Source organism: Gymnoscopelus microlampas (assembly GCF_963454915.1).
Source record: "Gymnoscopelus microlampas genome assembly, chromosome: 21".
In the NCBI taxonomy this organism is placed as follows: domain Eukaryota; kingdom Metazoa; phylum Chordata; class Actinopteri; order Myctophiformes; family Myctophidae; genus Gymnoscopelus; species Gymnoscopelus microlampas.
In genome coordinates, this window is record NC_139958.1 from 28,449,141 (window position 1) to 28,472,036 (window position 22,896).

At 42.3% G+C, this 22,896-nt stretch overlaps 1 protein-coding gene across 5 annotated transcripts in view; it reads right to left on the reverse strand.

Moving 5' to 3' along the window:
- The window catches only part of vav2 (vav 2 guanine nucleotide exchange factor), a 259,771-nt gene that overhangs the window by 20,505 nt on the left and 216,370 nt on the right, over nucleotides 1–22,896 (reverse strand). For all 5 annotated transcript variants that reach the window (XM_084046572.1, XM_084046570.1, XM_084046573.1 and 2 more), the window contains exons 9-12: nucleotides 8,844–8,943; nucleotides 5,888–5,983; nucleotides 1,693–1,761; nucleotides 1,292–1,378 (exon numbers count right to left, since the gene is read on the reverse strand). In XM_084046572.1, the coding sequence (XP_083902698.1) occupies nucleotides 1,292–1,378; nucleotides 1,693–1,761; nucleotides 5,888–5,983; nucleotides 8,844–8,943 (352 nt within the window). The remainder of the gene's footprint in view (nucleotides 1–1,291; nucleotides 1,379–1,692; nucleotides 1,762–5,887; nucleotides 5,984–8,843; nucleotides 8,944–22,896) is intronic.

Consider the following 22,896-nt stretch of genomic DNA (forward strand, 5'->3'; position numbering starts at 1 on the left):
ACCAGCTGCTATGTGATTCCTTCTTTATATCGCACAACCTTGTGACAATGGTTGTGCTTTGTCAGGGATATAATGAGAAGACAAGGAAAGCATTTTAAAAATGCATTCCCACTGGCTGGGGCTCCAACTACACGGAAATGAACACACTGGCCTTGACAGAGAGAGAGAGGGTGAAATGAGAGAGAGAGAGAGAGAGAGAGAGAGAGAGAGAAGGGGGGGGGGGGGCAGTGGCTCAGGAGGTAGAAACGTAAGGTTCCCAGTTCGATCCCGGGCTCCCCCAGAGTTAGCATCGAAGTGACCTTGAGCAACACACTGAACCCCTAATTGCTCCCGATGAGCAGGTTGGTGCCTTGCATGGTTTCCTCCACTGTCGGTGTGTGAATGTGTGTGAATGGTATATGTAATGCATATTGTAAAGCGTTTAGGATAAAAGCAGATACAATATAAATGCACCATTTATAGAGAGACAGACAGACAGACAGACAGACAGACAGACAGACAGACAGACAGACAGACAGACAGACAGACAGACAGACAGACAGGAAAAGAGGGGGAGTCCCTGAGGTGATGTAAGGTAAAGAAAACTAGTTTCTACAATCCACTCAACTTGTCTGTTCATGCTCTGGAAGACTATGTGATTTATTAGATACATGATGACAGCAGAAAACTGGCACAGGAAGATGATGCAAGACAGAAATGATTCCACACTGTTGGAAATTTCAAAGATGGCTACCGACTCTCCCATTCTCGAGAGCTCATAATGCTGCTGAACTATTTAAAACAAAAATCTAAATTCCACACTGGTGATACAATATATTAAACCCATTTTTAATCTCATCTTCAAATAATTGGTCCTCACTAATGCTCACTATAAGATTGCGCCATATGGCACAATATCTGTCTAATCACATCGAGTCTCATTGGTGGGAAATGGACAGTTCTGAAACCTGCCTACCAGTGACGTCATTGATGGGGATTTAACCAGGGGGTCCCCAGCTAAATTAGTTAACATAGCGTCTCAATCATTTTAACCACTTAGCTTTGGCTATTCAAAAATAGCAGATATAAAAGCTTATAGCACGGCACAGAGTGCCACGCTATGAGCTTGTAGATCTGCTGTTTTTGAAAAATCTTGCAAATGTGTGCATATCTTTGAATATATATATATATTTTTTTTAAGCAAACATTTTTAACTCAAATCTTTGCTTCTGGGGGTCCCTGGCACAAAACACTCTCAGATGGGGGTCCCACCCGTATATGTACATTACTTCATACATACAACAGCACTTACGAGGTTCTCAATGCAGTTTTGGAATTCGCTAATTTTCTTCAGTGTCTCGTTGTCCCTCTTCACCTCGTTGATGTACATGGCCAGGTCCTGGAAGAGCAACACTTACAGTTTATCATCCAGCTGTAAATCATTCTGACATCTGTCATATCATGACAGATTTACTTGCAGCTAAAACACTTTCTATTGCTTTGGCCTGGAGCGCTGCGGAGCAAAGTTGTTTTGGAGTGCACACTTGCATGCAGCGCACGCGCACACACACACACACACACACACACACACACACACACACACACACACACACACACACACACACACACACACACACACACACACACACACACACACACACACACACACACACACACACACTATCAAAATGTGAATAAACAACACAGTCTGACCTGCATAGCCTCCAATGCCTCCTTGAGTTGCTGTCTCTCTGGTCGGTCAGGTGAGTGACTTAAAAGTTCCTGAGGAGGAAAAGACATGCAATGCAATGTAATGATGTACTTTATATTGTGTATGTATACCCTATATTATTGACTCCCTTCAGTTAAGAAATATTTCAACCCTGTCGAAAGAAGGGTAAGAGTTGAGTGATTTTAAGTCTCTGTAAAATCATAGTACACATGCAATAAAGTTGACCTCAACTGATCTGAGCTGAGATTACATAAACAGAACCACTTCCTTCATGAATATCATGCCTTTTGCATTTTTTATATTCAGGGCAATTATATAAAAACAAAATCCACACAAAATGTTGCAACAGATGAGCACAGAGATGAAACAGCAATGCAATACATTTCATGAATATTCCTGTCTGTTTCCACACATCAGAGGTTTGTCTGAAACAAACACAAAGTGTTTCATGAATCGCATTACACAATCTGATAAACACATAAATTAACAATGGGCGTTTCATTTTGACTCGTATGCGCGTTCAGCACTGCACTCAAAGTGCAGCGCAAGGGCCCTCGGTGTTCCTTGAGGGCGTTCCAAATGGACCCTTACAGGTCAGTAACTCAAGAGTTATGGGCAGCGTTGCCAACTCTCACGAGAGATATAAGCAACCTCACCTCCAAAAACAAGCAAACCAACCTCAAAATACAAGGCAAAACAAGCCCAACATGGCCGTATATTCCTTGCTGCTGCTTGCAGCAGTCATGAATATAGAGCCTGTGTCTGAAAGCTACTGAGAAAAACAATGTGCTTTAACCTGATGCGAACAAAGTAAAACAGGAGGGGGAGAAGGGCGGGGATATTTCCGTGGGGAATCGGGGGCAGAGTGAATATGAACTCCTTTCCCTTTGATATCATTAGACTAGTGAGCAGACTGTCAGTCAGTGTGACGCATTGTTTATTCACCCTTTCCTGAATCCTCACGCTAAACAGTACACGTCAAATAAATGGTCACTTGTTAGATTTTCAACAAGCCACCACCTTTTTCAAAGACGCCACAAAGATCTTAGGCAATCAGGATGGAATATGTGAAATCGGACAGATCCGTGTTGATCACATGACTATAGACATACTGTGTACCAATTTGTGTGATGTTTGGACAAAATCTGTAGGAGTAATATCAAAAAATGTGTTTTTCACAAATCGGCCTCCTGGTGGCGCTATAACAGGCCAATCTGAAAATCTGATTCAGAGGTTCTGAATTGGCATCCAGGGAGTGTGTGTGCACAGTTTCGCAGTGACCGGGCCAACGGTGCCGGAGATCAGCTGGTCACAGACAGAGGGACAAACACACGGACACATGGACGGACAGGGTGCAAAACATACGCCATGCCTTTCGGCCTGGCGGAGAGTGGAGACAATAAAAAAGGTTTGAGAACCATTGCGTTAGATGGTGTATAAGCTGATGAGAGCATGGTGGATTGGTATGCCTCATATTATAACTGTGGGTCTGTGTGGATTACTGATATGTGATTCTGCAGTACTTGAAACTTGAAACTTTTGGCTGTCAGTGACAGAATAACTAATCGTCTCTCATTATCTTTATTTTGTGTTGGATAACTTGCCCTTAGCACTGCTAATTGAAAAATCTAATTAAAATGAACATCATAACAGTGCAAGGTTAAAGTAATTATTTGAATGAGTTAATTCCACTTCACTTAAATGACTCTCAGGTGTGAAGACCAACCTTGACTATTGAACTCGGTTTGCAATTAGACAGATACTTTAATGATTCAGAGCGGAACACACACCAAGCTCCCTTAAATAACATTGAACAAACCTTGAACAAAACCAAAAAACATTAATATTTGAGCTTGCTATGCCAGTAGGACTTATTTGAGATTATACAAAGAGATTTTCTGAAGACAAGGTCAGACTTACTTTGGGTTGTGAGAAACAGCGATGCAACATTATATACTTACATACTTATGTACATTACACTGTACTCGAGCTTTGTCCAAATAGGATCACTCACTTGTATCCCTGATTCATCAAGCATTCAACCTGAACTTGACAATAATAACTTTTAAAATATTTACATTGAATGTGGTTTTCCGAGGTGGCTGGTTCAAAACACCACAGTGAGATCAACACCCAGAACATCAAGCAAAGATGTGCCCTAAGGCATGATCGGACATTGTGTACGCGCGCGCACACGCACACACACACACACACACACACACACACACACACACACACACACACACACACACACACACACACACACACACACACGACTTGTCAGTCTAAAAATGCCCTGAGGCCCTCAGCATACAAATTATTCACCGCAAAGCTATGGGATGGAGTGAAATGGAGTGGGTTTAATCCAATTACAACACGGCTGATTTGACCTCAGTGCCTTTCCCAGAGTCCCACCGGGTCTCCGTTCACTCAAACACAGTGGTGGACAAAGTATATACTTTAAGTAAATACCCAAGTATTAAAAAGTACAAATTACATTTTCTTTTTTAATATCATTGCATTTGTGTTTTGAAATTTAGAACATTAAAAAAGGAAAAATTAAAACAACAGAGCAACAAGCTCTATTTTCACTATCCTGTATTAAAATTGCCTTAATGGAGGACGTCACACTCATGTCACCATGACTCAGACATAACCATATAAGGAGTTCCCAACGGAGGAGTGTGTTGTCTAACCTCAATGTGTCGTCATGGCATCAGGCGCAAACAAATCAGTCAGCTCCATATATGGGGACACAAAAGCGGGCATGCCCATATATGGGCATATACTGATGACATCAGCGATCTCCATATATGGGCATAAAAGGAACATGGACTGACAGATACAGAGATCCGGTTGCCCAGAGCCACAGATCCGACCGCTATGCCCAGATATGCTGTTGTGCATAATATGGGACCGACCGACTTCAAACAATTGGACGCATAGCGGCCTGAACTCTAGATGTGAGGGCTGCATAGCGGCCCGAACCTCTAATATTTGAAATAGGGCTTAAGTGGTTAATTCATTAATTCATTCATGTACTTTATAAGTTTAGGTCGCAAGAGTCCCTTCCTAGAAATGTTGTGGAGTCAAAAGTATAATATTTCTACTTGAAATGTAGTGGAGTGAAAGCTTTAAAAAAAGAAAACCCAAAAAGAAATACTCCAAAAAGTACCACATTCAAGTACATGTATTTGTACTGTCCACCACTGCCCATATAGAAAGCCACACAGACCATTCCATGAAGCCTACCAATCATCTGGCAGAGAACTCTCGCCTCCACCCGGGTCCAATTAAGTACAACCTCATAAACTCATGCTCATCCATAATTGAGCTGATTAGTCAATTAATCATGGTGGAATTTATAGTGCCAAGCCTGTTTTATAGACGAGCGCCCAGACAGGGGTCCTGGGACAGGGACAAGAAAGGTTATCTGGTATTACAACCTGGCAAACTTTGCTACTTGTTCACAGAAGTGGGGGGCTTAGCAGTCAAATGCAGTAGCAACCCACATTAAAAATAGAAAGACAAACTTGAGTAAAATAGTCAAATATTGTCAAACTATAAATGTGACAATGAGGAGGGGGTGATCTTTTTTTCTTCATTAAAATATGCCTATTGCTCAATGTGTTGGAAAAAAAACACTTGAGTCCTATTTTAAACATTTACAAAAAAAATAATTCATATTTTCAAATAAAATCTTGCGGGGAAATTATAATAAGCAGATCTGGCACCCCTGCATATACTGAGATCTCCATACACACAACCCTAGCATCCCTATTCTGAGGGGAACATTAGCCGAAAATAGCAGATCTACAAGCTCACAACGCCTCACGCTGCGAGTTGTGAGCTTGTAGATCTGCTATTTTTGGCAAAGAGGTAATAGGTGTAGAGGGAAAAAAGAGCAGACCAAGTTAAAAAAAAAAAAGTTTAATCTGAAACACTATCTTATACAAATATACAAAATACATGCCAATCTAGAAAGTTGAAAATTAGCTTTTTGTCTGTTGAAATAGTTGAAATAGTTTCTTGTTTTAAAAGTGTATTGTTTATGAAAAAGTTCACCTATAATGACCTGGGGTCCCAAAATAGGGACCCCAGGGTTAAAATGGTTAGGTTGTACTGTGTTGTAGGTGTTGGTGTTGTAATTGTAGGTGTGTGACAGGCTCTTCTTACCTTCAGTAATAGGTGGTACTTCAGCACCCTCTGCATGGGAACCACCAGGAGGTCTTGCAGTTTAAACTTGCCCTCCTGGACCTTCAAAGTGCATTCCTACAAAAGACAAACACATTTAAAGTGACAGTGCACACAGCACAGCCCTCTGTGTTAATTTAACACAGAGAGTAGGCTACAACATGGAATCAAATGGACCCATTTTCTACACTCTCCGAGTTACAGACCCGTAAAGGGTACATTTGGTTCGATTTCTACACTCTCTGGGTCTCAGACCGGTCCACTTGTTTCCATTTTTACACGCTTGAGATTAAAATTAACACGGAGGAATTTTCTGTGTAGGCCATTCATGCACACAGCAGCACAATGTGCCACAGTACATTCACATTCATTCATTCATTTTTTCCCCCTTCGTCGTCATCGTGCGTCGATAGAGTCCCCACTATGGCTCACACATATTCACGAGACATTCCATCATCAACAACAACAGTGAGGCCACTTGATTCTTACAAGGCTTCTGGATTGTGCCAGCCACTTGCCACACAACAATTTCACCATTTATGCTGAGTGATGAATTCCTTCTAGGAATGAATTCATCACACTCTCTGTGACTGCAGGGCGATGGACCACAAAGCGAGGAGGGTCCCAGCAGGAGTCGTAAATGGTCGCTGTTGGGTGGAAACCTTGTATGTCCAAAACAATATTTTTCAGGAAATGGGGGGGGGGGGGAAATAACCTGTGTTCCAATGGCTCCAATGTAGTTATTATTTTAGAACAAAGGGAGTCTACTGTTGCGCCTCAGCCTTAAACGGCCAGTCCGGTGCGTCACAAGGGTAGCGACAATAGATGCAGAAGAGATGAACGCTGGAGCAACAGGGACAATTTAAGCCATTTATTGTTAAAGTGCAAGTAAAAAGTAGACTGACGTTTCGGTCTTTCGACCTTCCTCAGAGTCAACTCTTCATGACTCATGAAGAGTTGACATAACAATAACTTTAACAATAAAAGGCTTAAATTGTCCCTGTTGCTCCAGCGTTCATCTCTTCTGTAGTTATTATTTTGTCACAAACACTTGTTAATGCTTTCCATTGGTTAAATATATTGCTCAAAGAAATGTAGGGAACACTTTGATCCCTTAATTATTTTGAGTTTTCATGAACTGTGTACATACTGTTAACAAAAACTGCTCAAAAGAATGAAGGGATCAAAGTGTTCCCTTAATTATTTTGAGCAGTGTATTTATAAAACCACAGAAAGACTGACAAACTGGTGTCCTTATTTTGGCATTAAAATAAAAAATAGCTGAATATAGCTCAACATATTGCTACTGTTGCGCAACTCTCTCATACGATGAAATGAAAATAAAATAGGCATTAATTCATGAAAACCCATCAAACAGATGAAATGGAGATACAAGGTTTCTGCCCGACACACCACACACGAGATCGTTCAATTTATCAGTGTCACCCCATACGACTCTTATTACAGCGATCTGCTGAGTAAAAGACTTTCATTGTTCACTCCTAGTGAGTTCCTAGGTCTCCACCGTGATGAGGACAACAGTAATCCCTTCTCTTTTTTTATTTTTAAACCTAGGTTTTTGTATACAAGGGCAGCGGGAAAGCTGCTGCATTTTATGCTGTTAATACAAAGCCCCTCTATTTCTGAGAGAGGATCTCTGTGTAAAGCTACCCGGGGCACTAATCACCTCCGTTTTGTCAACAGTTTCCAGTTCCCATTCTCTCGCCATGCTAAACATTGATCTACCTTAATCCCTCTATTACAGAATGGTGTTAGCTTTTTCTTTGCATCAGTCCAGACTCCAGATACTTCCAAATGGGGATTATGGAGTGGAGACTTAGATGTGGGAACAAAGTATTAGACATTAATAGTAATGTAGTGGGAAATTACAGTAAGTCCCCTAAGGCCGATGGCTGTTACACAGAATATCGTCTTTATTTCTGCATCTTTTCAACATTCTCTTGTGTGAAAACTAGAATAGAAGACTGGGCAAAGATAAAGAGGATTTCTAGATAGCCCTCTTATGGGCAATTTTTTAAGAACGCCCCTTGTAGATGACTGTAATCTTTTATGTTACAACAAGTTCTCAGTTATGACAAAAGTGTCAGTCTCTGCTCCCCAAATACATATTTTTGACACTCCTGTATGGGAATATACAGTACACAAATATATATTTCGAGTTAGAATATTTGTAAAAGTGAAACTTGCTCAAGCTACATTCATGTGTGTAAAGGTATGGTGTCATAATGTGCTGTTGTCTACTCCCTGCTAAGGAAGCTCGTCTGTGTTTACCATGAATCCCTGTGCTTTTGTTACAAATCTCAAAGGTCTATCACCATATGTTAACATTTTTATATAGTAGGGTGAACTTCTTTGTAGATATACGTAGAAGGGTACGCAGGTACTGTAGGTAGGCCTACTGTACATCTTTATACCGCCCTGGGAAGCTTCCCCCGTAGCCATCTAGCTTACTGTGTTTTTCCTCTAGCAGTTTATTGATTGAGAGTGTATAGCATAGAAGTTACCAAGCAGGCCCACTAGGGGGCTACTTCTTAAGTACCCAGAGAGTACTTACTGAAATAGGAAAGGCCACTTCTACTTTTCACTCAGTTTGGACCTTCTTTGGCATAGACATTTTTATAAGACCACATACATTTACATACTCTGGTGGTTTGAGTTGGTGATCTGATACATAATTATCTGCAGGACGAGTGTCATATTCTGTAGACTGGGGACCCTGCATTTGTACACTCTTCAGAGTCACATTAACCCTAGATTTGACTGCATATGACAAAATACAACAAACAGAAGTACACTGACTGTACGGTATCTCAAGCATTACCAGCCAACAATTACACGGAGTGACATCATGTTGATCTTCTGCTGTGTGAGATGAATTGCACTGTTATTTAGAGAGAGTGTGTCGTGGATTCATTACCTCTACTTTCATCTTAACATCTTCCCGTGTGGCTATGAGCTCATCCAGTGTCTTCTGTGCGTTCTCCATGTGACTGCAGTACTGCCCGTAGATCAGCAACCTGGAGGCGGACAGAATGACACAAACTGTGACTCTTGATCTGCTGTCACTGCTTATCACCACATTCACACAGTACTGTTAACCCCTCTATTACTAGTGAAACGGACGCGAGCTGCAACTGTACTGTACTTCTCTGGTCTTGTTTCTGCCGAATCTCTTCGCCAGAAATAGATGATATACAAGCCAAATAGCCAATCTAGCCAATAGCCAAATAGCCAATCTCACAACGCATCACAACGCGTTCTGAGCTTGTAGATTGGCTATTTCTGGCGAATGTTCCCCCCAGAATAGAGGGCATTGGGGTTCAAGTGATTATAGGCGAAACAAAACACACCGTTGATAAAAAATAAACAGGAGTGAGTATTGTAGAAGTGTTGGGCTGGCTAATTCTACCCATTTCAATGCTGGCTTGTTAAGTATGCCCCGATATGCACACGGTATCACCACAGCTAAACAGACCTCTCAAAAACATTAGAGGCCTCACTAAGTATCACCGTGGTACAGTGGTAGTACAATACAGTACACAGTAAAAGTATTATTGTTAATGTAACTCAAATCAAAACATTTGTGACAAGTCATGTCCAAGTCATATGAATTGAGTCTACATGGTCACCTCTGGCATTAGTAAATATGTGTGAAAAAGTAATATTGTGTTACAGACGGAATTTTGCATAGATATGAATACAGGTATGCCTTGAGATTTTGACTTGCATGTTGGTATTCCTTGGGAACAATGAGTTTGAAAATAACTATATACAGTATGCGGCTGATATAAAATGAGGCTGTTTTCTTCATTGATGAATGTTTAGGTAGTAAACATTCAGCACTTAAATACACTTAAACAATGCATCTGGTTCATTCAATTTGATTGTGATGTCCATGTCAAATGAAATAAACATATTACATAACAAACTTAAAGCTCCCAACAGCCGCAACATGTTATTGGAAACCCAAGTGGAAATACATTTTTGCCTTCATAGTTAGACCCGAGCAGTCAGGTGTTTGGGAGCCTTTAGGCAGAGAACGGTACAGTAATAATGATGTTCAGTATAACAGAATTAATAACACTTTGCACCATAGGGGACAGATGTAAAATGAATGTGAATTCATTCATTATGATTCCAAATATATATGCATAGCACACAATGAATAAGTAATGAATGAACTCTGGTCCCAGGGCAGTATTGTGAGAAATGGCATCCCTTCTACAAAATAAGCTGTAATCACAGCACACTAATGAAAGACTAGTGCTTTCTATTGATTGCTTTGACTGCTTCGTCTTATCTGTGGGGGTGGAGGGGAAGGGAGGGAGGGGAGGGGGGGGGGGGGCTCTTAATTTGGGGCAGGGAGGATATGAAGAGTGCGTTCATTATATCACAATGGGACTCTGACACAGATCTAGTACGGGTTCAAATTGGAAGTAGTTCAAAGTCATATTGCCCAGAGGGTAGCAGTGCTCGCACGTGGCGCACATTTTCTCTTGCTCACTCACAGATTTTCAAACTAGGGCATTGCCAGTTGCCACGGCTGTTCATGCCAAACCCCTCTGGTGCTCTTGGCACTCACGTCTCCTAATCTGAATCCTGAGTAGAGCGAGGCGAAGCGGCAAGCTGGCACCCTAAAGTCAAATCGTGCCTCTGACAGCCCTTTGATGGAGACGAGGCGGACACCGCTGCAAAGAATTTCGAGAATATTTCAACATAACGCATCAAAGAGAGCCGCAAGGAGCAACGCCAGGAAAACAGCATCTCCTGTGCAAACTTCTTCTAGTTTCTCTAGTAATACAGGGACAGAATTGTCAAACTAGTCAATGATGAACCTCCACAGGGCGTCTAACAAGACACCCTCATTAAAGATAGATCCTATCCTACACTGTACTATTTGGACTTCAGCTTCAGCTCACATCAAATGAGCTGTTACTAACAAAGAAATTAAAGATTCAAGAGGGTTTATTTGTCACTCGTACAGGTACAAGCAGCAACATGTTGGTGTGTCATGCTCTGCAGACTGTGCTAACAATAGCTAACAAGAAGATAGATAATGATGCATGTTTAAGGAAGACAATAAAGGGGTAAAATAAACCTTTTGGCAGCAATGGGGTTTTAGAAAATACAAATAAGGTAAGGTAAGGTAAAAAAAAATTGCAGCAGTGGGGAGTGTCAGAAAATGAAGGGGGAAGAGATTAGCTGTGTGTATGCAGTAAATAGACTTACAGGGGTCTTTGACTTTGACCTCTTTATTGATTATAAAACATTGTCAAACCATTATCAAAAGGATAAACGCCCACCGCGAAGGTTCTGGTAGTCACTGCAAGTAATCCTACGGGCTGGGGTGGCAACTGTCAGCCGGGAGTGTTGGGCGGGAGGAGTAGGGCGAAGGCTCTACGTCCTCACGGTGGGGGCTCCTCACTGGCAGGTGAGTCGGTTGGATACAACAGCAGCGACAACACAGAAACATGTCTGTGTTGTCGATGCTGTTGTATCCAACCGACTCACCTGCTGTGTGAAGAGGAATCAAGAGACCGGGAACGCATCTGTGTGTCATTTTTTAGATTTCTTTGGCTATTCAAAAATAGCAGATCTACAAGCTCATAGCACGGCGCCGAGCTTACAAGCTTGTAGACCTGCTATTTTTGGAAAATAAATCGTGAAAATGTGTGCACATCTTTGAATATATATTTACATTTTTAACTCAAATCTTTGAATATGGAGGGGGTCCCTGGAACAAAATATTTTGAGATGGGGGTCCGCAGCAAAATACATGGCATTTTGGGTGGTCCTTGACATGAAAAAAGTTTGAGAACCACTGATATTATAGCAACATTTTTTCAAAAAACTGTTAGTATTTAGAAGACATTTGTAACATCCCGAGGAAAATATTTGAGTAAAAAATGTTCGCTTTAAAAATATATATACTAAAAGATTTTCAAAGATTTTCACGATTTTTCCCAAAATAGCCCAAAGAAATCAAAAGATTACACACAGATGCGTTCCAGGTCTTAATGGGTTAAATAACACTCCAGGACTATAAACTGCCCAAGGGAAGAGGATCTCCTCGGTCAAGAACTTCCCTCAGATTAAGACGTCTTCTCCCTCTAACCACACTCACTCAAGTCAAATCCACCGTTTACTGGTCAGAGCCGGTCTCACGGTGATCATCCGGTAATGATCACTACCATGGAGAGCTCAGGAAAAGCCCTGACGCCCCCACCTCCCCCCAGGGTAAACTAGCCTGGGGCTAACAAGGCCCTGATTAAGGCCTGATGCACACCGAGTAAGACAGCCAGCTCCCCTTAACCCATTCAATCCAGGATTTTTTTTTGCCATAACCATTATTTTAGAGTTTGGGCTATTCAAAAATAGCAGATATACAAGCTCGTAGCGGGGCACTCAGTGACGTGCTACAAGCTTGTAGATCTGCTATTTCTTTAGAAAAATATTGAAATCTTTGAATATATATATTTTAAAGCAAACATTTTTAACTCAAATCTTTGCTTCTGGGGATTCTACAAAATGTCCTAATGTCCTAATGTTCTAAATCCTAACAGTTGTTTGGAAAAAAACGTATGTTGCTATGATGCGAGTGGTTCTCAAAACTGTTTTCATGTCAAGGACCACCCAAAATGATATGTATTTGGCCGCGGACCCCCATCTCAAAAAATGTAGTTCCAGGAACCCCCAGAAGCAAAGATTTTATTAAAAAATGTATATATAAATTCAAAGATGTGCACACATTTTCACGATTTTTCAAAAATAGCAGATCTACAAGCTCATAGCGCGGCACTCGGTGCCGCGCTATGAGCTTGTATATCTGCTATTTTTGAATAGCCAAAGACATACACAGATGTTACACAGATGCGTTTCCCGGATTGAATGGGTTAACTCCCCTTCGGCTCCTGACTCCTCGAGGAGCACAAAGTGATTGAGATTAATGGGAGCCTTGTTCAATTACCAGACAGCAGGCAGATTGCAGCGGCATACAGCGAGGATCCAGCGGCTGGCGCCTGAGAGACAGCCTCTCTCATAAGCTATGTCACCAGAAGATAATTGGAGGTGAAGGTCTTCTTTTATTTGGCTACGTTCTGATGAGTTTATGTGGGTTCTGATGAGTTTATGTGGGTTCTGATGAGTTTATGTGGGTTCTGATGAGTTTATGTGGTTAAGCACTCCTAAGCCAATCATTTGATGACCGGCAGCGGTTCCGACTAGGAGACACAAAGAGTCTCCTTTGTGTCTCCTACCGGAACCGATGCCTACCGGTGCGCTGGTCATCAAATTATTGGCCTAGGAATGCGACAAAAACAAGAAAATATCCATGAATTCAACTCTCCATGGGGTGACTAATCGATAGAAAAAAAGTAACAAATACTTTGTTGTTTGTCAAATAGCGTAAATAGCTGATCTGTAAGCTCACAACAGAAATGAAGAAGGTGAGGTAGAAATAATCATAATAAAGAAATTATAATATGAAACAACAAAATACGGGCAGACAAGACACGACAAGAAAGCACTGAAATGACATTTGACTTAAGGCATAATAGTGTTTGAAAGATGGATGTTATGTTTTATGTGCTATATTGCACCCATTCACATTCATATGTGTGTGTGCTGCCATACACAAAAGTTTCCCAAGGGAAATGTTAAATTATTCATCGGTTCAACAAAGGCCCTTGCCAAGGGAATAGATACAAAAAAAAGAAAGAAGTGGTTGGTTCACCTTTATTGAAATAGACAGCATAGCTAGTTGGGGTTAATCGGAGGTCCTCCTTTAGTGTGTGTGTGTGTGTGTGTGTGTGTGTGTGTGTGTGTGTGTGTGTGTGTGTGCGTGTGCGTGCGTGTGTGCAAGAGAACATGACACATTCTGTGTGTTTTTTTTCAAACCAGCTTATGAAACACAACAGTGTCATCCTTCATTACACACTGGACACCCAGGGGTCAAAGCAATGCATCGCACACAACGAGTGGTTTAACCGGAGGGGACCGAGCGCATGTTCTACCAGGTGTGCAACAACGCACCTGCAACACCAAGCGGATCATCTAGCTGGACAGAGGTCATTGGTGCATTAAGGTGCAAAGAGATCAGAGGTGGATGAAACCGCACCCAAAGGACAACGCTGGAGAAAACGGCAGGAAGGCAGGCGGGATGAAATTAACCACTTTGTTGTACAATGTGAAGGTCAAGTAACTACAGTACAAGTATTTCCATGTTTGTGCTGTTGTTGTGATGGCCTTGCTGATGCACCGGCTTTCCCTGCATCTAACAGACAGGCCTGTGAACGTTCTCCTTTTGAAATACTCCTCTTAAAGAAGTAGTTCACCCCCAAAAAAATCTTCTTTTCTATCAATTACACACCCCATGACGCCTTGAATTCATGGCTTCGTGGGGTGAAGCCATGATTTTTTTTTTGTTGTTGTCACATTCCTGAGCCAGTTACAACATTTAAACACCTCAAGCCTGATTTATACAACGTGACATGTTGCGAACTTGCGAGCGACATGTTTCCACACAGGACACCGTCCTACTACTAGAGTATAAATTAGACATCAATCCTTTGGGTGCACGTACAGGCCAGAGAGACATTTCTTGTGCGTCAGCATGCCACGTAGAGTTGTAGAGAGGCTTTTTTGACGATCACGTTGCGGTTATTGTGGACTGCTTTGAAATTAACATCGAGAGAGAGCATCAAATCGGAAGGCTAGAGTGCAAGACATTCTTTCCACAACAAACACACTCACACCCGTGAAGTATGTCGTCGGCGTCACACCACAGGGAGCTATCGCTTTCATTTCCAAGGGGTTTTTGGGGGGGACGTCATCATGACGGTGACAAGCATGTGACCGAGGACAAGCGGCCTTCTTTCTAGAAACTATACCGCCTGGAGACTCCGGTGTTGGCGGATGGTGGATTTGACATCTGTCGGACTAATGTGTGCAGAAGTGAAAATCTACTGCATACATAAGAGGACGCTGCCAGCTGGATGCAAAAACGTGTTGAAACACGGCGGACAGCTTCACCTCGGGGTCTGTGTGGAGAGATTGACTGGATGTGTGTACGCACCAAGCACACCATACTAAGTAAGGCCATGCCAATGAACATAGTGCACGTGTGTGTGTGTGTGTGTGTGTGTGTGTGTGTGTGTGTGTGTGTGTGTGTGTGAGAGAGGCTGACTGGCACGTTTTTGTCAAGCAACACTTAATGAAAGAGTTATGCCACAAAGTAAGAATGATCTTTTAACATTATTAAAGCTTCATTCTTACTTTGTGGCATAACTTTTAGATGTCTTTGGCTATTAAAAAATAGCAGATATACAAGCTCATAGCGTGGCAACGAGTGCCGCGCTATGAGCTTGTAGATCTGCTATTTTTGGTGGACATTCGTGCAAATCTTTGAATATATATATATTTTTAAAGCGAACATTTAAACTCACATCTTTGCTTCAGGGGGGTCCCTGGAACAAAATGTTTTGAGATGGGGGTCCGCGGCCAAATACTGTACATATCATTTTGGGGGTCCTTGACATGAAAAAGTTTGAGAACCACTGATATTATAGCAACATAAGTTTTTTCAAAAAACTGTTAGAATTTAGAAGACATTTGTAGAATCTGGCCTCAGGTCTTAATGGGTTAACACATAGATCTGAGCTATTAGACCTAAACCTTTCATCCAACCAGACAGCCATGCATCACTGTATTGTTCGAGTCGAGGGTCGAGTAGGAGGTGTATGGATATAAGGGTGAGACACAAACAGAGTCATGACTCCTCTGCACCACACAATGTGTGGGCACTCCATGTCTCTGTTCACATTAATTACATCAGCGGTTCCCCGATCTTTTCAGCTCAAGACCCAAAAGAGATCATTTGGTGTCTTTCCCACACCCAAAATACCTTATGAATTAACCACTTAAAGGACGACTTCACCGATTTTCAACCTATATTCATATAATTGGTCCTCACTAATGCTCCTGATAAAATGGTACAATTTTTTTCTACTCGGTCTGTGTCTCAGAGGAGGGCTGTGGACAGTTCAGAGTCCCGTCTACCAGTGACATCGTCAATGGGGAATCCAAGCTAATAGAAACTGCTGGCTTTCTATTCCTGGAAAGTTGCAATGCAATAAAAGAAGCCATTGTTCTCGTGTTAATACAAATCTAAATAAAAAATGTGAAATCTTGTTGGGGAAAAAAATCATGCCTAACGATGATGTCACTGGTAGATGGCTTTCTGGACTGTCCACAGCCCTCCTATGAGACACAGACCAAGTAGAAAAAAATGGTACCATTTTATCATGAGTATTAGTGAGGACCTATTATACAGTATGAAGATAGGTTGAAAATCGGTGAAGTCGTCCTTTAATTCAACGATTAATTCCATATCTGACATGATATTTTAACTTATTTTAATAACAACCTTTCTCTCACGTCATGATCTGGAGTTCCAGAGGTGTTTGTTCTCGTGGCAGTGATAGGCAGTTGAACAAAAAGGGACAACGACACACATACACGCTTGAGCACACACGCACATGGCAAAGTCACCCGTAATAATTACACCCTGACAAGCCCACCTCGACGTCTGACTCTGGACACGTCACAGCAGGACTGAAATAACGTCCCCCCCCCCCCTCCATTCGTCACCTTCAGTCTTCACATCTAGTCCTCTATCTAAAAGTATAACCTTGAGAAATATATTTTCATGAGAACTTAAAGTATATCCAAGCTGGAACACAATCGATTGATTGATAATCTGAAAATGGCTTTAAAAAAAATATATTTTATCTTATCTCTACGAACTAGAGCAAGTGTTACAATTAAGTTAATTTCTTATTATTTTGGAAAGTAAGTCTTGAAAAGTCTTGGCTCTTCAGGCTTCATCCATTGAGAATTGCCCCACATACAGGAAACTTGATCTCGTCTCCCGCCCACTCCCCTCCCATGAGTATAGGCTACCATCAAATGAAGCAGAAAGTAAACAAGTTACAAGCCAGATCATTTAATTCCTACTTCTATGATTTGCACTTGGTTTATAAGCTGTACATAATTAGCAGAAATGCATCTAATGACTTAATTTAAAGCAGCAGTGCCAGGCAAGATTATTCTCCAGAATGTGGCCAGAAGTCACAGCCACACATAATTAAACCGTTCCTCTCGCTCTCTCTCTTTCTGTACTGTAGGTTCCTTGAGTGCGCGTGCGCCCGCGTGCGTGCGTGCGTGCGTGCGTGTTTGAGTGACACAGACACAGATATTGCATTTTCTATTTATAACATTGATATTATGGTCTCGATTTTGATGTATGTAAGAGGAACATGAAAGTATATGTTGGTTTTGAGGAGCACAATAAATGGGAGAGTAGCACCCACTGTATACCTGAGCTTACTGTAGGTCTAAACAGATAGATAAACATCATTACTTTTCAAATGGTAAGGCTCAGACAGTTAGTATTCCACTGGGTTCTGGTAAACGTTATTGTAAAAACAGTTATAGAAGGACATGGCAGGAGGTAAAAAGGGTTTATCAACAGGGGAAAACTGGAATCCAACAACTCCTAAAAACATATTAAGGGTCGCTGGAGTCGCTTAAAGCTGAGCTTTCCCCTGGGTTGTGGAGTTTACTAGCGTAATAGGCAAACTTCTTCTTTTTTTATATTCCTCCAGTGCTACAGTGCTATTGCTCCTGCCGTGTTGGCTTCCCTCTCATTACGGAGATGCTGTCATGCATGTTATTTCACAGAAAATACAATTTCGAGTAACTGCTCCCTGGGCCTTCACCTCCCCCGCCCCGCCCCCCTGTGAAGCCCTGCGGAGCCAAGTCAGGCTACCGAGGAAATCTCCCAGCAAAGCAAAAGTGACAGGCCGTAGAGCCAGCTAATATCCTCTGACACGGGGGCACTGGGACCCCTCACCTCCACTCAACACATCCAGCAAACAGCAAATGGAGCCGAACGAGGGGCAAAGACCTCCAATAACACACCACGGAGGTAGGCATATTTGCAAAGCTATCCGCAGACCGCATTACCCCCGGAAATGACTTGGGAAAATGTTGAAAGTGGTCTGATTGTATATCTATCTGCATGTGGAGTGCACCAACAATAATGTTTAATTTATACTTGGCTGCGCGCCAGTGTGTCACGGACCAAGAATAGCCCATCTACAAGCTCACAACCTATATCAGGGGTGGGCAACTTTGATGATGTGGAGGGCCACTATATTTCCACACTCACTCCAGAGGGCCACATTGCATATACTGTCTCTCCGAATTGTGACTTTTTTCGCCATTCTATGTCCCACAAAAGTGGCAAAAATAGCCGATCTACAACGTTTTGAGCGTGTAGATCGGCTATTTTTTAATTGGAATCCAGATTTGTTTGTGCTATTTTTGAATCCTGAAAAGTAACATTTTTATTTCATTTCAAATGCATTTAGTTATACTTATGTTCATTTTATGAACTTCAATACAAATACATTGGACACAAAAAAGACAATAGAATTATAACTGTACTGACTATGTACTAGTCATTAAGCTACTACTGTAATATAGACTGAAGTAATTTAAGCGGGTCATGTTTGCATGTTTGGAATTGTAACAGCTGAAATCAATAATATCAGTATTCCGATATTAACCTGCGGGCCGAAATTAAGTGAAGGTGGGGGCCACATGTGGCCCCCGGGCCGCCAGTTGCCCATGTATGACCTATATGAATACTAAATCATCATGACATCACCGCAACAACAAACTCACTTCCAGGTGTCTAACGCTGACAACGCTGCACTGGGACAGTGTTAATGGTATATTCTGTATCATTTAACGTTATTGCTTTATAACAAGATGACCAGCAATCCTCTGGGTGCATACAGGTGTCTCACTTTATTTACATTTCTGGTATGACGTTTAGGCCTGAGGCATGATATGACTGCACGGTTCTGTGTATGTGAGATGCTTGTGTGTGTGTGTGTGTGTGTGTGTGTGTGTGTGTGTGTGTGTGTGTGTGTGTGTGTGTGTGTGTGTGTGTGTGTGTGTGTGTGTGTGTGTGTGTGGCAAGTGTATGCGTGACGTGTGCACTTAGACCTACAAGCGAAGAGCTAATGGCTTTACAGCCCCAAACACAACATGATTCAGGCATGCATTGCCAATGTTTTATTCAAGTTGCATCCTGTGTACCACTGCAGGTGCGAGCCTGCAGGTATAGGCCGGCAGGATGTGGCATTCTGATGTGGCCCATAGGCTAACATGGCTGCTTATTCATTCTACGGTGCTCCCTCAGCTCGGGATATTTTAGAAACAGGCAGCGCTGATGATAAACCATTGACATTTTCAGCTTGGCATTCAGTTCAATGACAAACCAGGAGGGGGAAAAAAAGGGCTCTTCATCCATTTCTCTGAAGGGGAGGAAAGAGAAAACAAGCACATTGTCGGAAAGGTCAACGGGACCTTACAAGCAGTGATAACCAAATTAACCCATTCAGACCGGGAACGCATCTCTGTCATTTTTAGATTTCTTTGGGCTATTTTTTTTTTTTAATCTTGGAAAATGTGTGCAAATCTTCTTTTTTTTTAAGCGAACATTTTTAACTCAAATCTTTGCTTCTGGGGATTCTACTAATGTCTTCTAAATCCTAACAGTTATTTTGAAAATGCATTTGGCCGTGGACCCCCCATCTCAAAATATTTTGTTCCAGGGGCCCCCAGAAGTTGTAACCGAGTTAAAAAATGTTCGGTTTAAAAAATATATATTCAAAGATTTGCACAAATTTTCACTATTTTCCAAAAATAGCAGATTTACAAGCTCATAGCGCGGCACTCGGTGCCGCGCTATGAGCTTGTATATCTGCTATTTTTGAATAGCCAAAAGGAATCTTAAAATGACGTTCCCGGTCTCAAAGGGTTAATTACACCTAGCCTGCGCCTCAGGAACATTGGGGATGAGCCTGATGAGAGGGTTTCTCTGAGTGGGTCCCAACTCCCATAGGCCACCATTCACCACCACTATACCTGAAGACAGACAGGGGGCTGGGGTGCTTCATAGAGAGGCAGAGCACGTGCCAATCACACACAGGATAATAAAACTCCTGATGACGCACGGCATGTGCAAAACAAATGAATTGCTCTCTCTCTATCTCTCTATACACCCCCCGCATCACATTCATGAGAATGTCAGTAAAAGGTAAAGATTAACATTATCTGTCATCATCGCACAAAGCGTTTGTGAATTAATGCGTTAAGGTGTTTATTTATAAACCAGGAATCAAGTATCAGAAAGGGTTTGAGTTTGTAAGCTGGGTTTTAGTGCCAGCTGGTTGAATGTGGGCTCTACATGATAATGCATGTTAATATTAACAAATACACACAGGACATCGATCTCCAGATGTTCCTGTTATCGACGTATTTATATTACTGTATTTATAATATACCGTATAAAACATTTAAGAACACGTCTAATATCAGTAGACAAGTAGATTGGATTTGGGTGCAGCAATTAACTCAAGTGTAAAATGAAACTAAATTAAACGCTCTAGAGTTAAAGTATCGTTAAACATCTGCATTACTTAATTTACAAGAAGTCTACACAATTAGAGAATGTAGAATAATTGTTATTTTGATTAACGTTTGCCTGTCATCTCTCCTAAGGTATCAATACAGCATGGATTTGTGGACAAAATCCTATCCAACGACAACAAAATAGTCCAAGTCTTGGGTCTGAGAGTCTTACATCTCATCAATGGTGGTCCGTGGCTAAAATGCCGAATAAATAATGGACCTTGATATGAAAAGGGTTGAAAACCACTGGTGTAAACCAGTCTAAACCTCCTCTTCTGCTCTCAACTGGCAGTTCCATCTTCAGCACCCTCCTCCCAATGTACCCCTCATCCCTCCCTCCTTTTCACATGTCCGAACCATCTCAACTTCGCCTCTCTTGCTTTGTTTTGTTTTGTGCGTGTGTGTGTGTGTGGTGTGTTTGAGTGTTTGTGAGAAAGGAAGGTAAATGGACAGCATTTATATAGCACTTGTTCTAGTCTTTTCAGCCATTCAAATGCACATTACAATGTACTTCACGTTCACCCATTCACACACACACACACACACACCACAACGACAGAAACGCACATTACGTGATGATGCGGTACACATTCACACACCGTTTCGTCGCGAGCACATAGCGGTTCAATGTTTTGCTCAAGGACACTTCGTTTAAACAAGAATTGACTCTGAGATCCCTGTGTCAATGCACTGAATGGGTTTGTAAATGGTAAATGGTGCATGTATATAGCGCTTTTATCCAAAGCGCTTTACATTGATTGTGCCATTCACCCATCCACACACACACATTCACACACCGATGGCGGAGGAAACCATGCAAGGCACCAACCTGCTCATCGGGAGCAATTTGGGATTCAGCGTCTTGCTCAAGGACACTTCGACACTAAAGGCGTTTGCAGACAGGGTGCGATTTTTCGCACGGAAAAAACGGACAATATCATTTTTTAAATGAACACATGTTTCTCAATGACCTCATGCACACCGGCTCCGAATTAACCATGCGGCGATGCGATGCGGCGATGCGTTTTTTTCCAATCTAACCCAGTTTGATTTGTGCGTCTTTTCGCATGCGGTAAAAACGGATTGACTAATCACACCCTGTGTGCAAAGGCCTTAACTCTGGGGGAGCGCCCGAGCCCGGGATCGAACTGGGGACCTTGCGGTTTCCAGTTCACTCTACCCGGCCACTCTACCCCTGAGCCACTGCCGCGGTTTGTAAGTGTGAGTGAGAGAGAGAGATGGATAGGGGGGTCGAGGGAAGATATAGAGACAGAGAGAGTTGGTACACTGTTCCACATTACATGTTCTAAGTGGTACACAGACACAGACAGTGAAGGCAACCATGCAAGTACCAACAACCATCTCACCGGTAGCAGTATTAGTATTCCTTTAACTACTGTATGTAGGTGTTTGTAAGTGTGTGTGTGTAAGAGAGAGAGGGGGGCGAGGGGGTATAGAGATAGAGGGGAGAGAGAGGGAGATAAGAGAGGAAGAGAGAGAAGGGAGGGAGAGAGAGAAGATGGTTTGAGTCTGCATATTTGTAAATGAGTCGGTACCGGGGAGAGTGTCTCATGTCATCCTGATTTTATGTGATATAAACCTCTAGGCTCTTGGAGGAGAGGCCTGCGATGAGCCTATTACCTATGCAAGCTGACACACCCCCCAAAGAGATGCAGGCCTACAAATGTCTGATTCACGTTTGGAGGAACGGAAACCATGCAAAAATGAGAGCAAATATGTGGGGCAACAGGATCGCTGCACACAGAAATAATTTATGTACAGCATATCCCAAAAAAACTCAGATAAGCACATGATACAAGAGGCAAGACATGCATAGCAATGAACACATATACACACACACACCAACACACACATACGCACACACGCACGCATGCACGGACATACCCATAATGTAGTATGACTCACTCCTGCTGTTCTAAATAACGGCTGTATCATTCCACGGAGCGCCGCGTACCCATGACTGCGGATGGAATCGTTACTGGAGCCAAAAACCATCATTACCATCATCACCATTACCTACGAAGCCGCAGCGCCCGACAGCGAGCAAATCACTGCTCTCCTTACGCATGCAAATCACTCCAAATGCAGCTCGGCAGCTGGAGCGAAATGCTCTCGCCGCTCGCAACGCAGAGCAGCCTCCGTTTTGTAATAAAGCCTTTTATTTATTCATAATGGTTTCAGCCTAATCCTGAGGAGGAGGAAAGAGCCCATTGTTGGGAGCGAGAGGATATCCACGCTGTTAGAGAGCCGTGGGTTTTCTCTCTTTGCCATGCTTGATGCTCAGCACTTCTTGGTATCGTTGAATGTGAGTTTAACCAGTCAAACCCTATATACTTCATTGACCGGGGTCCCCCCAGAGGTCTATTACTCGGCAGTGGCATGTCCAGGGGGGGGGGGCCTCAGGT